The sequence below is a fragment of the Protomyctophum parallelum genome (genome assembly GCF_964188405.1).
Source record: "Protomyctophum parallelum genome assembly, chromosome: 9".
Taxonomy (NCBI): domain Eukaryota; kingdom Metazoa; phylum Chordata; class Actinopteri; order Myctophiformes; family Myctophidae; genus Protomyctophum; species Protomyctophum parallelum.
In genome coordinates, this window is record NC_139706.1 from 36,758,091 (window position 1) to 36,771,913 (window position 13,823).

The 13,823-nt window shown below is 42.9% G+C and overlaps 1 protein-coding gene across 1 annotated transcript; it reads right to left on the reverse strand.

Annotated features, from left to right (window-relative positions):
- Nucleotides 1–502: 502 nt before the first annotated feature.
- LOC310864681 (putative G-protein coupled receptor 149) lies at nt 503–11,153 on the reverse strand (the record flags this gene model as incomplete). The annotated part of the gene is made up of 5 exons (XM_083773385.1): nt 503–1,003; nt 1,533–1,676; nt 7,496–7,989; nt 8,732–8,912; nt 10,176–11,153. The coding sequence occupies 5 exons, from the start codon at nt 11,151–11,153 to the stop codon at nt 503–505; spliced, it is 2,298 nt and encodes a 765-aa protein (XP_083629511.1).
- Between the last annotated feature and the right edge of the window lie 2,670 nt (nt 11,154–13,823).

Here is a 13,823-nt window from a genome sequence, read left to right on the forward strand (position 1 = left end):
ACACATCACAAACCGCATCTATTCATGTTAGAAAAATGCACGCATGCACATCAATGCTGGCCTCACAAATGCATAACCATGTGCATGGTTATCATATGGCTTGCACGCACGCTCTCCCATAGATGATGCTGCTTTTGCAAGCTAAGCACACAGACACACAAGTACACAGACGTGGCAGGATGACTCAGGCACTTGACCCTGGCGGTCTCCTTTTTAGAATCACAAATGACGCAGTTTGCAATCCGTGTCTGTGATGAATGAGACCCTGGTGGCTACCCCCTCCTACATCTCAAAGTGAATTTCTCTCTCTCTTCCTCCTACATGGTGATGGTTAAAAATGGACTGGTGCAAATCTAATCAGGAATACATCATGGATACACTAATCTTCAATTCTATTTTTCTCTGCCTCGGGTCTCTTTATGTTTATGTGTGTGTGCGTGCATGCGTGCGTGCGTGCGTGCGTGTGTGTGACTGTCACATTTCAGTTATTTCTATATGAGTGTCATTCCTCCCCATTTCCAGCCTGCTTCCTGTAGGCCTCATTGAGCAACTGTATCTCCTCTCGATATCCGGAAGACTCCTGGTTCTGACGCCGGCTGTTCTGCCGGTGGGCCTCCACCGTGTCGGGGATGCTCATGTTGATGCTGTCCGAGTCGGGGTTGCCACCACTGGGAATGAGAAGCGAGTAGGAGGCTGTCTCGTCCAGATCACAAGAGACAAAGCGGTTCTCCCTGCGCGAGTAGCGCAGTGATGGGGAGCGGGCATGGGTGGATGACTGGCTGATGTTGGATATGATGGAGACACTGTCCATGGCCTCGTCGTTGTCACAGATTTCCAGAACCTCCAGATGGATCTTCACGTTGGTGTCCCCCACCCTGCCACCTATCCCGATCGACATCTCCATGTCTTCTTCTCCAGTGCTCACATTCACCATCTGGGATCCTGATGCAGCGTCGTCCGCTCTAGGCTCATGGCCCACTGACTTGGATCGGTACACTTCCACCTTCAGAGAGGAGGACAGGACGGTTATGAAATAAAACTATTGCTGTAACAATAAATTACATTTTAACCACTTAAACCCACAGACAAGGGTCTATGCTATACTATTTTTTGCCGCCCCACCAAATACAAGCTACAAGCTACCGGTAAACTCACATCGCATCGCAACGCAACCCGTTGTGAGCGTGTATGTAGATCGGCTATTTTTACAGAATGTTCGCTCTGGAATAGGGACGCCAGGGTTCCAGTGGTTAACAGACCACATAATTGTTATGCATAATTATAAACATTTATAATGAGAGTTATGAAGCCTTATAGGCCTTATAATACAATTAGAATGCATTAATGTATGTGTGGTTATATTATAAGTAAAGTGTTACAAAATGACCAAACCTGCCTACTGATGGCACTTGTAGACTGGTTTCTGAACTGTCCCCGTTCCTTCTCATGCCAAAAGCCTCAACTTACTGCAGTGATTAAATTGAAAGTTCATTGAAACCACATTTTTTCCAGAAGACTAAGTTTGCTCTTACCTTTCTGGCATTGTTGGGAGATATTTTGAGTCCATCACTGCTGACCTCATAGGTGGAAAGAGAGAGTGTCTTCCCTGTGGGCGCATGCAGAGACACTGTGCCCTGGAAGGCATACAGGGGAATGGACAGACCACCTGTTGACCGCTGCAGGGCATATAAAACAATCATTGTGACAAACTTAATATACAGCATATGCCATACACTGTATATACTATAGTAGGCTACACAAACACTGTAGGGTGTGTGTGTGTGTGTGTGTGTGTGTGTGTGTGTGTGTGTGTGTGTGTGTGTGTGCACGTGCGTGCGTGCGTGCGTGCATACGTGCATGCACACGCAGGACTGTACAGTATGTTGCTACTTCCTTGACCTTGAGAGTATGTGGATTGTGTGAGCTGACATTTACCTTCACAAGTTACATTTCCAGGAGTGATTGATTAAGGATATATACACAAATTTCTGCTGTTCAATTTGGATGACCTTTCATATAAGTCACAGCAAGCTCTTGGCATATGAGTGTTTCTGCTTAATGACTCAGACATCTAGTTTTATAGTCATCCTAATTCACATACTGGTAATAGGATGTTGAAAGCACTTTGAAAGCAACCATTATTCAGATGGGGTGGCGTGTCTTGGCTCAATCCTCAGAGGGTTTCATGCCTCTACAGAGTAATATCAAATTGCCTGTCTTATACTGGCATGGTATTGGATTTGGGCTAGACAAACTGACAAACTCCTTTGTGACAAATGTCTTCGGAATGCAACAGATGGAGTGGGATGGTTTATGTGCCTTCATACTCAGCTCCCAGTGAGGGGCTGTCTGAAGCTACAATAGCCTTGTGGCTCCTGCTGAGGTACTAACATCCACAGCCCAATTCCCACCACTGCCATACAGTGTCATGTGATCTGGTGTAGTTTAATTCTTTAAAGTATTTTTCACCCTTCAAAAATATCCCTACGGGAGATTTAGAGTACATCAATCTTTTGTGTACGCCAGGATCTATGGCTAATGTGGCATGCCCCCGCAATCCCATTCACATGATCTAATCATTGATCTGCCAGAAAACAGAACATCCAAACATAAACACAGATTGGGTAAAACATCATCGCAAAAAGCACTGATCCGGTCACTTCCTCAGTGACCAATGCATGTCTTTAGTGAGTCTATGATTTGTGTTCTGCCTGTGACGTCTCTTCCGATTCATGTGGCCTGTGTAAAACCTGGATCTAGTGTGTGCTGTGGCAAAAGACAAAATGTGGTTGTAGATTAGAACACAAAATCAATGTCTCACAACTCAACAAAAATCATAAAGCTGTGTCATGTTTACGTTTCGACACTGTAATACAAATCGAATAAACAAAGTGAACTAGCAGTGAAAGTGAACCTGTGCCATGTTATAGCGCCACCATGAGGCTGATTTGAAAAATCAAGTCAAGTGGCATTTCTTCCTCAGTTTAGTGGGAATATGCGTGCACAGTTTCACCACAATCTGACACTGCGTTGATGAATTGCGGCATGTTGTACAAAACAGGGTACTCCTGGATAGTTTGGAAGCCAATCTTAGCCAATCAGGATGGAATCTGAGAAACCAAACAAACCCGATCACATGTACTGATTTGCATGAAATTTGGATAAAGGATATCTGAAGGAGAAATATAAAAAATGTGTTTTACATAATATGTAGGCCTCCTGGTGGCGCTATAAAGAGCCTCTGATTGGCCTGTGCTGGCAGCAGGCAGGGAGGATGCTGGGTAATGACATCTATCCTGTTAATCAGGAACACAACACTGCAGGAAGGACTATAAATCCCACACAATCTAGCCTTGGATTTTTATCTTCTGTTACATGTGTGTGTGTGTGTGTGTGTGTGTGTGTGTGTGTGTGTGTGTGTGTGTGTGTGTGTGTGTGTGTGTGTGTGTGTGTCCACACAAATTGTAGTTGCACTCTATAAATTCCATTCAATCACCAAGCTGATGCATGAGGTAAAACACGTAGGACATGCAGTCACACACACACACACACACACACACACACACACACACACACACACACACACACACACACACATGCAAACAACCCGGCAGCATCTCTGAGTTATTCATGAAGCAAATAGAGTACTAAGTTAACATCTACTTGCATATGCATCATGGATTTTAAATCCTCTGGCAATTTTCAAACAAAAGTGTGCGTGTGTGTGTGTGTGTGTGTGTGTGTGTGTGTGTGTGTGTGTGTGTGTGTGTGTGTGTGTGTGCGTGCAAGCAAGCGCGCATGCAGTGCTTTGCCTCTATTTATGCTCGTTGGTCTATTGATTTGATTGCAGATACAGTTCCTCTGCCTTAGCCTCAGGCTATCACCTTTCACTTACATGTGTGCACCCACTGTACATGATGTGTGAAAGTGAAAGTGTTCATACAGGCAGCTGCCACTGCTTGTGACCTAGTTTGTTTTGAGTTCACCACAATCGCACAGTGATATTGTTCAGAAACTCGCAAAACATTTGTTCCTAGGAAATACTCTTGCTCTGCTGTGGAGCTCAGTGAGTCTCTTTCTTCCTCTACATCTATAATCTCCCCTCACAGGATCTGGGAGGTAGAAACAAATCTACAGATCTACAGCAGTAAATAAACTAGACAGTAGGCTATGTCACTTGACATGATATTACTGCAAATGCAATTTCAATTTTAACCTATTTTAAAATGACACTGCACATAACTGAAATGGATTGAGATTAATTAACAATAACGTATGATACTGTCCTTATGAGCTGGAAACATGGAATAACTTTAAGATGAATAACTATGCCATATATGAATTGACGCAGTCAGAAAGCTGTTCTAGAGCTGCATAAACGTATTAGAGTTAACCAGCATAAAACTGAAACATAATAAATCATAGGGCGAAAGGGTGCTAGCTTTAGCATTCATTTAGCATAAACAAACCCTCATGGCAATGAGGAAACCTCAACAAACCACATGGCTACAAAACCACCAGACCTATATCGAGATTGCAATTAAGGTAGTTAATCACAGGCAATACTTTCCAAAGCACATATAGAAAGTGTTTTAAGGAATACTTTGGTAAGCAGAGTGTGACTGAAGTCTTGCTTCAAAATGAATGAAACTGCTAGGAGGCACAAACAGGCAGCTGAGTTGCCAGATCTTGAGAAAGAAAGCAACCAGGTGTAGAACCATCCCGTACCCGACTAGGACTCGCCACATGAGAACTTAACTTACAATATATACCCTAATGACTACGATGACTTTGAACGTATACAGTTCATTTGGACAAGGTCATTTTGGATCCATGACAGAACAGAAACAAACAATTGACTACAGAAAACAAGCCCAATGTTGCTTATAAAAGCGGACGTGGCAACCTTTGCACCTGAGCTGACTTGGCAAAACATTAGCAAAATGAAAACTTTGCTTTAACTATATATATATATATACATACCACGTTACAATAGAAGCTGCAGCACTGTCTGCGCATCCGGCTTAATTACCAAAACGGGCTATTATGAAGCTTGTTGAAGCCACATAATAGAACTCAGCAGCATTAGCAGAATCATATCAAACTCAATATTTTGCATACAACCTGCAGGCCCTTATCACAGCATGGACAATAGCTGAGAAGCATAATTTAAGCAGCAGTAGCTGCACACACGGACAGCAATAGCAGCAGCAACAACCACGAGGAACAGAAAACATCACATATACAACCAGGAACCATATGCAGAGGAAGGCAGGAAGAACATGCAGTCTAGTGAGCTTAAGTAAGCTTAAGCCTGCCCAATTGGTCAGCTGACTGCCGCATCGGCAAATTACGTGTGGGACTTGCACACAATTATACGCCCACATAGTAATGCAGCATATAATGTTAACCCCTTGAGTATAGTATGCGCCTTTGAGCATGGCATGAACCCCCTCGAGTATGTCTGAATTAACTAACTCCGCAAGCTACGTCTCATTAGTATTTGTATCATGTGGTAGACTTTGCAGACAGCTAGCTATAGACATGAATACCCAGAAGAAGGCATATTTTGTCAAAACATTGGTCATCATAAAATAAAGTATTTGCATCATGACTACGAGTTGTGCGACCTCTTTTCTGTTCAAGTTTATCTCCCATGGTCAACTCAGCACCTCCCCATTATTGTTCCTCCTCTTTGTTTGTTGAATATGGTAATTAACACGCAACATGGATCAACAAATAAACTTGAATTGTATTGCTGACCTGTGTTGAGCTTTGAATCGGCAGCTATTGAAGACCTTTACAAATCAGAACCTGTGGACCTACACATGGTATGAAGACATGAAGACGTGATTTTTTTCCACCCTAAAACATGACCATCATGTATATGGTATGTTTAATAAAAAAATGACAGTATTTGTTAAAATGTCATTTGTATGTGGACACGCCCACCAGTTCATTAAGTATGCCTGGTTTGCCTGGTCGGTGGTGATGGGTGGTGATCCACCTGAACTGAAGCCACACCCACAGGGGGATGATATTGTGATGTCACTATATCACTGTTCTTTTCATTGGTACGTTTGACTGTCAAGGTTTCAGCCTCCACGAAGAAACCCTAAATACAAAGGGAAGACATCATTGCACCTCATAAACACATGAAAAACGGGAAGAAATACAAAAATCATTGCACTCCATCTTTAACTCTGAGATACTTTTCATTCCATCTTTCTAAAACAACGAGAAGAAAAGAAAATAAAAGACAGAGATTTAGGGCAGTGGCTCAGGGGTAGAGTGCAGGCCGGTAGAGTGGCCAGATGGAGAACCGTCTGGTTCCCCAGTTCAATCCTGGGCTCTCCCATAGTTAGTGTCGATTGTCGAAGTGTCCTTGAGCAAGAATCTGAACCCCCAATTGCTCCCGATGTGCAAGTTGGTGCCTCGCATGGTTTCCTCCGCCATCGGTGTATGAATGAGTGTGTGAATGGGTGAATGTAATGCATGTAAAGCGCTTTGGATAAAAGCGCTATATAAATGCACAATTTACCATTTAAGGAACACAACTTTACCAGAATCCTTTAAACATGTACCACCATTTTATAAAAGCCAGGATCCTTTAAACATGAACTATGCCACTTCTGTAATTTTTCAAAAGGGTATTCATCATCGCCAGACAGACGGACCTTGAAACTGTGCAAACACACACAGAACAATAGATAGCCCTTTCATTGAGAATCCTGAGGTTCAGAGAGTTCAATTGGCACTGAATGACTATTTGTGTTTTCTTATAACACCTCAATTAATGGTCTTGGACTGTGATAACTAATACAATAAATATGATAAATCCAACAAGGCTTCATAAATGCTGCTGTCATTGGTCTGCAGAGAGGTTATAGCCTGAGGCTAAGGCAGAGGAACTGCATCTACAATCAAATCAATAGGGCAACGATCATAAACAAAGGCAAGGCACTGCACGCAGGCACACACACACACACACACACACACACACACACACACACACACACACACACACACACACACACACACACACACACACACACACACACACACACACACACACACACACACACACACAAGGTATATGACATGCTATGTCAATGTAGGCTGCCATATATATATTGTTATATCAATGCACAAACTCATTTGTACAATGATTTGACATCTGTCTAGTTTCCTGTCCTCACTTGCCAGCTGTGTGTTTCTTTTCCCTGTGGCTAATCAGAGAGACAGCATCTCATTTCCGTTTGAATTGAAAGTAAACACAGAGATAGAACAATGGAAACTTCAGTTAGTTTTAAGCTATTTATAGTAGTGTAGAATATAGTAGTACCGTAGGCTGTGGGTATTTGGAATGTATTGAGTGACTCCAACTGAGGCAGCATTAAACTTCATAAAGACTAACTGGTAATTTGGTTGTGGTAGCTGCTCAGTATTGGAGTAATAGGTTGACTGAAAGGTTAATGTGTCTGATGTGGTCTACCTGTCTAGTCGTTCTCTCTGATTTACTTCTACACCACTCCCAGTCTGTCAGCTCAATTGTCCGACACTCCGGCCCGTCGAATACTGATGACGTGTCGTTGATATCGTCGTTCTGGTCACATGGGTGACCAGAGAAAGATGGTAACAACGGAACACAGTGGAAACCGGTGGCATCGAACTCTCCGTGGCTCTCGTGGGGAAGTGGATCATAGTCTGCAAGGGCCTCTCCACCACCAGCCACTGCTTCTAGCAGGTCTGCATTTGAGGAGCTGTCCACCGGGTGTGTGGTGCTGATTTCAAAATCAGCCTGTAAGCTGGAGAGTCCAGCACTGTCCAGCGCATGGAGATGGCTATCAGAGAAGTCACAGTTGAAGAGGTTGTGGTAGGAAGGCTTTTCAGCAAATGGGCTCTGATGAGATTTGGTGACATGGGATAACTTGTACACCCCATAGCCTTGCTGGAAGGAGAGTGTGAACTCAAATCTTCTTTTTAGCTCTGTGGAAAAAGTAATTTTATATACCTTAATACCTTAATTTCTTGCTCAAACTAAAACAACAAAAGTTATCACACAGGTATGTTTCACATTGGATAAAGTAGTGGTTTCTCAATGTGGGGTCCGGGGACCCCCATAGTTCATTGAGGTGGTTCCAGAGGGTCCCCAACTAAATATACAACAATCAGTTTAACTGTTTAAAATAGCCGATCTACAAGCTCACAACATGAGCAACAATGTGACACCTTGTGAGCTTTGTCAAATAAATTCTGAGAAGTAAACATTTAATAACATCCCTAATAAAAGTATATTTTAAATCTTTAGTAACTCTTCCCCATGAGTTAAAGTTAGCACTTTCTATCCCTCATTTAGCTAGTAAACTGTTCTGACTCCGTAATCTTGTTCTTGTGCCAGATGCATGCATGGTGTCATTTTGTCTTATCAGTTGCAGTTCATTTATTTTTAAGACATCTTGAAATAATGTGTAACATTTGGAATAGCCTATTTTTGAAACATAATGAAATTGAAACACAAATCTTGTGTTTCAATTTGTGTCCCTGGCACCAAATAATTTCAGATGGGGGTCTGCGGTCAAATACACATGCATACATTGCCATGAAAAAGTTTGAGAAGTACTGTCATGGTAATGAAGATGATCAATAGCTCAATAGCTATTGATATCTCAATATCAAGAGCAATAGCTTTGTATTGGCCACACTGTAGTGACCTAGAGTCTGACTCTACCTGAACGTTGCTCCGTTGGATCCCTTTTGCAGTTGATAAAGCAGCCACAAGGCATATGGATCCAGCGCTCAGAGAGGACAAACAGAGGAGTGGCTGCAGGTCCAAGCAAGGTGAGAAAGAAGCTTAGCGTCTCTATGGTTGAGCTGCGAGCATTCACAGTAAGACGTACCAGCACGGACGTCTGGGAAGGTTACACATGACGAAACAATAAATAATTGTACTCATTTACAGATGAGATCCATCTCCAAGTCTCCAAGTTAAATTGCACTGGTTAAATTATAGGCCTAAATCAGACAAAAAATATGAGGGGAAATCGCTATAAGGAAAACAGAAACTATACGACAAATTAGACTAGGCCGTAACTGAGCAATCATCACACTGCTGGCATTTGACTTAAAGGGGTTCACAAAATGTTCAGATGATGGTTATTATCTGGGACATAGCCTATTTGGTTGTAGACAAACCATATCCCTTTAATTCATGTTGCTTTTGAAATTCATTGATGGTGAGATAATTATGATAAGACCCAGAAATGTTGTTTAGTATAAACGTCTATGATTTGTCATCTATATAGGCTTAGCAGATGAGATTAAGCTTTGTTGCTAAAAGTTGCACGTTGAGAAATGTAATTATAAGCATAATATGTAACCATACCATTAACAACCTGTATAAGGCAAAATACACTACTACTACTACTTTAAGTAGAATGTGACATGTCAAACTAGGGGGGTTTCATGATTCTGAATCCATTCCAAGCATTAGTTTTGCACAAAAAACACTCCTTGGGCAAAACATTGGCCATAGCCACTTGCCCAAATGTGCTGACCTCATTACATTTGTGATGACAGCTATGGCCACTTTTTGCCCAAGGAGTGTTTTTTGTGCAAAACTAATACTTCAGAATCATGAAAACCCCCTATTTTGACACATCACATTCTACTTAAAGAAGGATTTTACAGACAAATCTCTCATGGAACTCACGTTTTAAGGCGTTAAAACGTTCCGGCGTTCAAGCCTTCATCAGCGTTGTCTGCTTGAGACACCGGAAGTGTCACATTTTATAGTCTCCTGCGACCGTGCATCCGGTAAAAATGCTCATGCCGTTTGAGACTGGTTGGAGTTGTGAGAGTTATACCTTGATAAAATACTTAAAGAATGATGACATTTAGATTTATTTTTGCCTTATACAGGTCGTTAATGGTATGGTCACATATTATGCTAATTAATCAAACTGCTCAACATGCAACTTTTAGCAACCAAGCTTAATTTAATTAGGCCTATAGGTAATATTTCTATCATAAAAGTTTATACTAGGCCTAATCACCATTTCTGGGTTCAGTATAGACTATTATGTCCACATGAATGTTTTGGATTTTATAGGGCTATAGGCCTACATTACATTCATTGTGGCTTTATTATTTTACATGGGCTGCATGCAGCTTACCATTATTGGCATCCAAAGAACAACTCGAAGAACTGCCACAATCATGGAGAAGCGCTTTTGCGCAAACGCCACTGGGATGTCCCCAATAGCTGCAGTGTCCACCAGACCACTGAAAGAGGCTGGAGTCTGACAGGTATCCACTTTGACCCCAGCTCGCTCCCGGCCGATCCCTAAAGAGTTCGGGCTCAGCTCGTAATAGGAACAGAACGTTTTGTTTGGGCTATCCCGAGAAAGAGACGGGAGGTCACAGAGCGTTGTAGAGCCACTGAGCCTCCTTGCTATCTCCAAATAGGGGAACAACGTCTTCTGAGGCTCCCTGGAGCATAATAGCTGATATGTGAGAGGAATAAAGAAGACCAGTAGCCCACAGACACACATGGAGTATAAAGCGAAAAGCAGAAGGATATAAAAACTGTCGCTTTTAGGAAAACAGCCGAGAGAGCTCGGCGTAAAACGGCCCCATCCGCATACCGGTAACATACTAACGGCCAGGCTGACAGCCCACACAGCACCTATTGCCCACATCATGTTCCATGGCCGTCGGACAGACCGGAGCTCTCCACATCTTTTCGTGACATAAAACGTGTAAGCTGCTATAAGGCATGATTTCATATTGCAAGAAACACCCAGAAACACATAGAGAAGTCCCGACAAAGTGCACAGCGACTCCGACACTCTCTCCCCATCTCCTTCCCACTGACGTAGCGTAAAAATGGAGAGAGGGACCACACTGAGTATGTCGTCTACTGACATAGAAACCACGATGAGACACAATGAGGTCTTTCTCCTCATCCTTAAAAGAGAGAGAAGTGAATATACACCTCCGGCAAACGTAGCAGCGGCTATGGTTACGCACAACCCGAGCAGCACCAGCCGGTTTCGGATCTGCGTATCCATCTCCAGTCGGTCAGTCTCCTCGTATGATGCCGTGGAAACGTGGCTCCTGTTGGGCGGCCGGGAGCTTATGTGCTCTGACATGCTGTATCGATATGCTTCTTTCGCAACTTTAAAAAGAGTAAGCCGAACACATATTTGCCTCTAAAGTGTACTACCCCGCGAAGATACGAAGCCGGAATGGCTGGCATACAAATGTCAAATCAAATGGGATCGACAACGAGAGACGCATTGCCAAACATCTGCCTGCAGCTGCCTCGATCGGATCCCACAACAGGACGCTCTGCCGCTGCTCACGTGCGCTATAAATGTCCAAAGAGGACAGCTCTCGTCTCCCTGCAGCAGCCAAACCAATTTGGCTTGTTTGCCTTGTTAGAAGAAACGTTCAACATAGGTATTAACGTATTTTTTTTTAGCTTTGGAGACGGGGTTGCTGCATGGCGCTATAGCCCCTTCTATAAACATATTTTGTCCCCACACGTCTCAAGATTAGCCATTGACAATTAAAGGGAAATTCAGGTCAAATGTCTGCTAAATCTTGTCCCCACACGTCTCATATTTGCTATTGACAATGAATGGAAATATGACGTAAATTAAACATCAAAACATTGAACGCCATTGACATTGAATGGAAAATTTAAGTCATATGCAAACGAGCAAATCAGCTAACCAATCACAGGCAACAGGCATTCTGATTGGCCAGTATGAGATGATGTTTTCATAGTAAATGCAGTCGCAATAAATGTAAAAATTATAAATTTGACATCAGTTCCAGACAGTGATAGAACTGATAACCAGTGTAATGATAGCAAATTCAAGGCATGCACGCACGCACGCACGCACGCACGCACTCACTCATTCTCATTCACACACACACACACACACACACACACACACACACACACACACACACACACACACACACACACACACACACACACACACACACACACACACACACAACAACAACATAATTGCTGCCATCCGGTCTGGCAGTGATTAGGCTACTCTGTAGAAACTGGTGTCTCTGGCTGCACTCAGACAGCCATGCAACAAGGTTGTGTCAAACCACGTGACTCCCATTGGAAAAGCATTGAGGCGGCCATGAAACACAGACGGCACAGGACACAAGTGTGTCTTGTGTGTGTCAACACAAGCAATATAAATGGATATTTATTTATAATACCATATTCTTTTATTTATATAAAAACGTAGTCAAATTCTATTTCAACAGGTATAGCCTACCCATCCATCAGTTAAAAACTGTTTTGAAAATGCACACCAGGGCTGGACTGGCTATAAGACGTACCGGTGCGTATTCCCGGTGGGTCACGACAGTAGGGGCCGGGGGCCGCCATGATTTTTATTTTTATTTATTTATTTTTTGATTGGCAGGCAGGCTAGAAGGAAAGTTCTGCCAGTGCCTTCATGATACTTTCACTGTACCTGTATCAGTGAGTGACAAATATACCCTCTTCTATATTGAATCCTTTTGCCAGCATCATTCTTGTGAGAGCAACAAAGGGTTGTGTAGTTGTTGGTTTGTCGCCAAAATATGGGCGCACGCTGAAATTACCGACATTTTCGGCATTTAACATTTCCCGCAAAGCTTGAAATTGAACGTGACAACGTTCAAAACCCACGTCTGCTCGGCAGCTGGCGTACACTTTGTCCTCACCTGTTTTTCTGTCGTAGAACAGCGGAGCAGCATTGTTTGACCAGCTGAGAGGCTGTCACAGGCATTTAAACATATGTTTTCACTCCTAAAATGTTAATATAAAACGGTATGTGTATGTAAAAAACAAAAGAGAGATTTCCAACTTTACAAGTAATTAAAATCGCGCAATTAAAAACAATATAACATGTTTACAATGTATTAGTTTGTGCTTAATCAAACAGTGCTTTACTGGCCTTGTTATGCGAGCGCACTTGTGAGATGATTTTGGAGCGCATGCGGTGATGCGGCATATGTGATTATGATATTATTTAAAAAAAGGCATAAATGGACTGCACGCCTTTATTTCCAAGTGACAATGACAAGCATACAGCTTGCCTATTTGTAGTAAGTACTAGCAGGCTATAGGCGTAAGGGGCTTAATCATTCACCATTTAAATAAGTGCTTAGACAGGTTTTGACAGTTTTGACAGTTCAGATAAAAGCGAGATCATTTTCGGGGGTCGGGGGAGGACGGGACCGCGGCGTGCGTCGCCAACACATACCAGCACACATGCAAGCAAGCCTTCATCCATATGTTTATGATTCGTTCATCAATGATCAAATCACTACATAAACGTTGATTATGACTGCCTTGACGACATGATAGCCTATCTCTCATGCAGGCATCACTGACACTCACCCACAGGACTTTAATATCACAGCAGTGCGCAGTCTCACGCCTTCGGAATGGGTAAAATTAATAATTAATTAATAGGCCAGCCCAAACGTATTCCATTCATGGCGATCAGGCGATGCGATGTGTCATGTAGGTGCGCGCGTGGACATGACAGCAAGGCAAGCGAGGTGAGAGGGAAACAGACAGGGTAGGCCTACAACTTTATTTAATTCATGCAGGTGTTCGTTGTTTATTTATTTAACAACACCAGTTAGTTGGGCTTGCAAGTTGCGTGTGCGTGCAGCGTGTGTGCGTGTGTGCGTGTGTGTGTGTATGAGAGAGGGGGGTGACTTGAGGCGGCCAGAAAGGCACGGTAACCATGGTTTCCAGATCGTATAGCAGTGGTTCAGGTCGCAAAAAC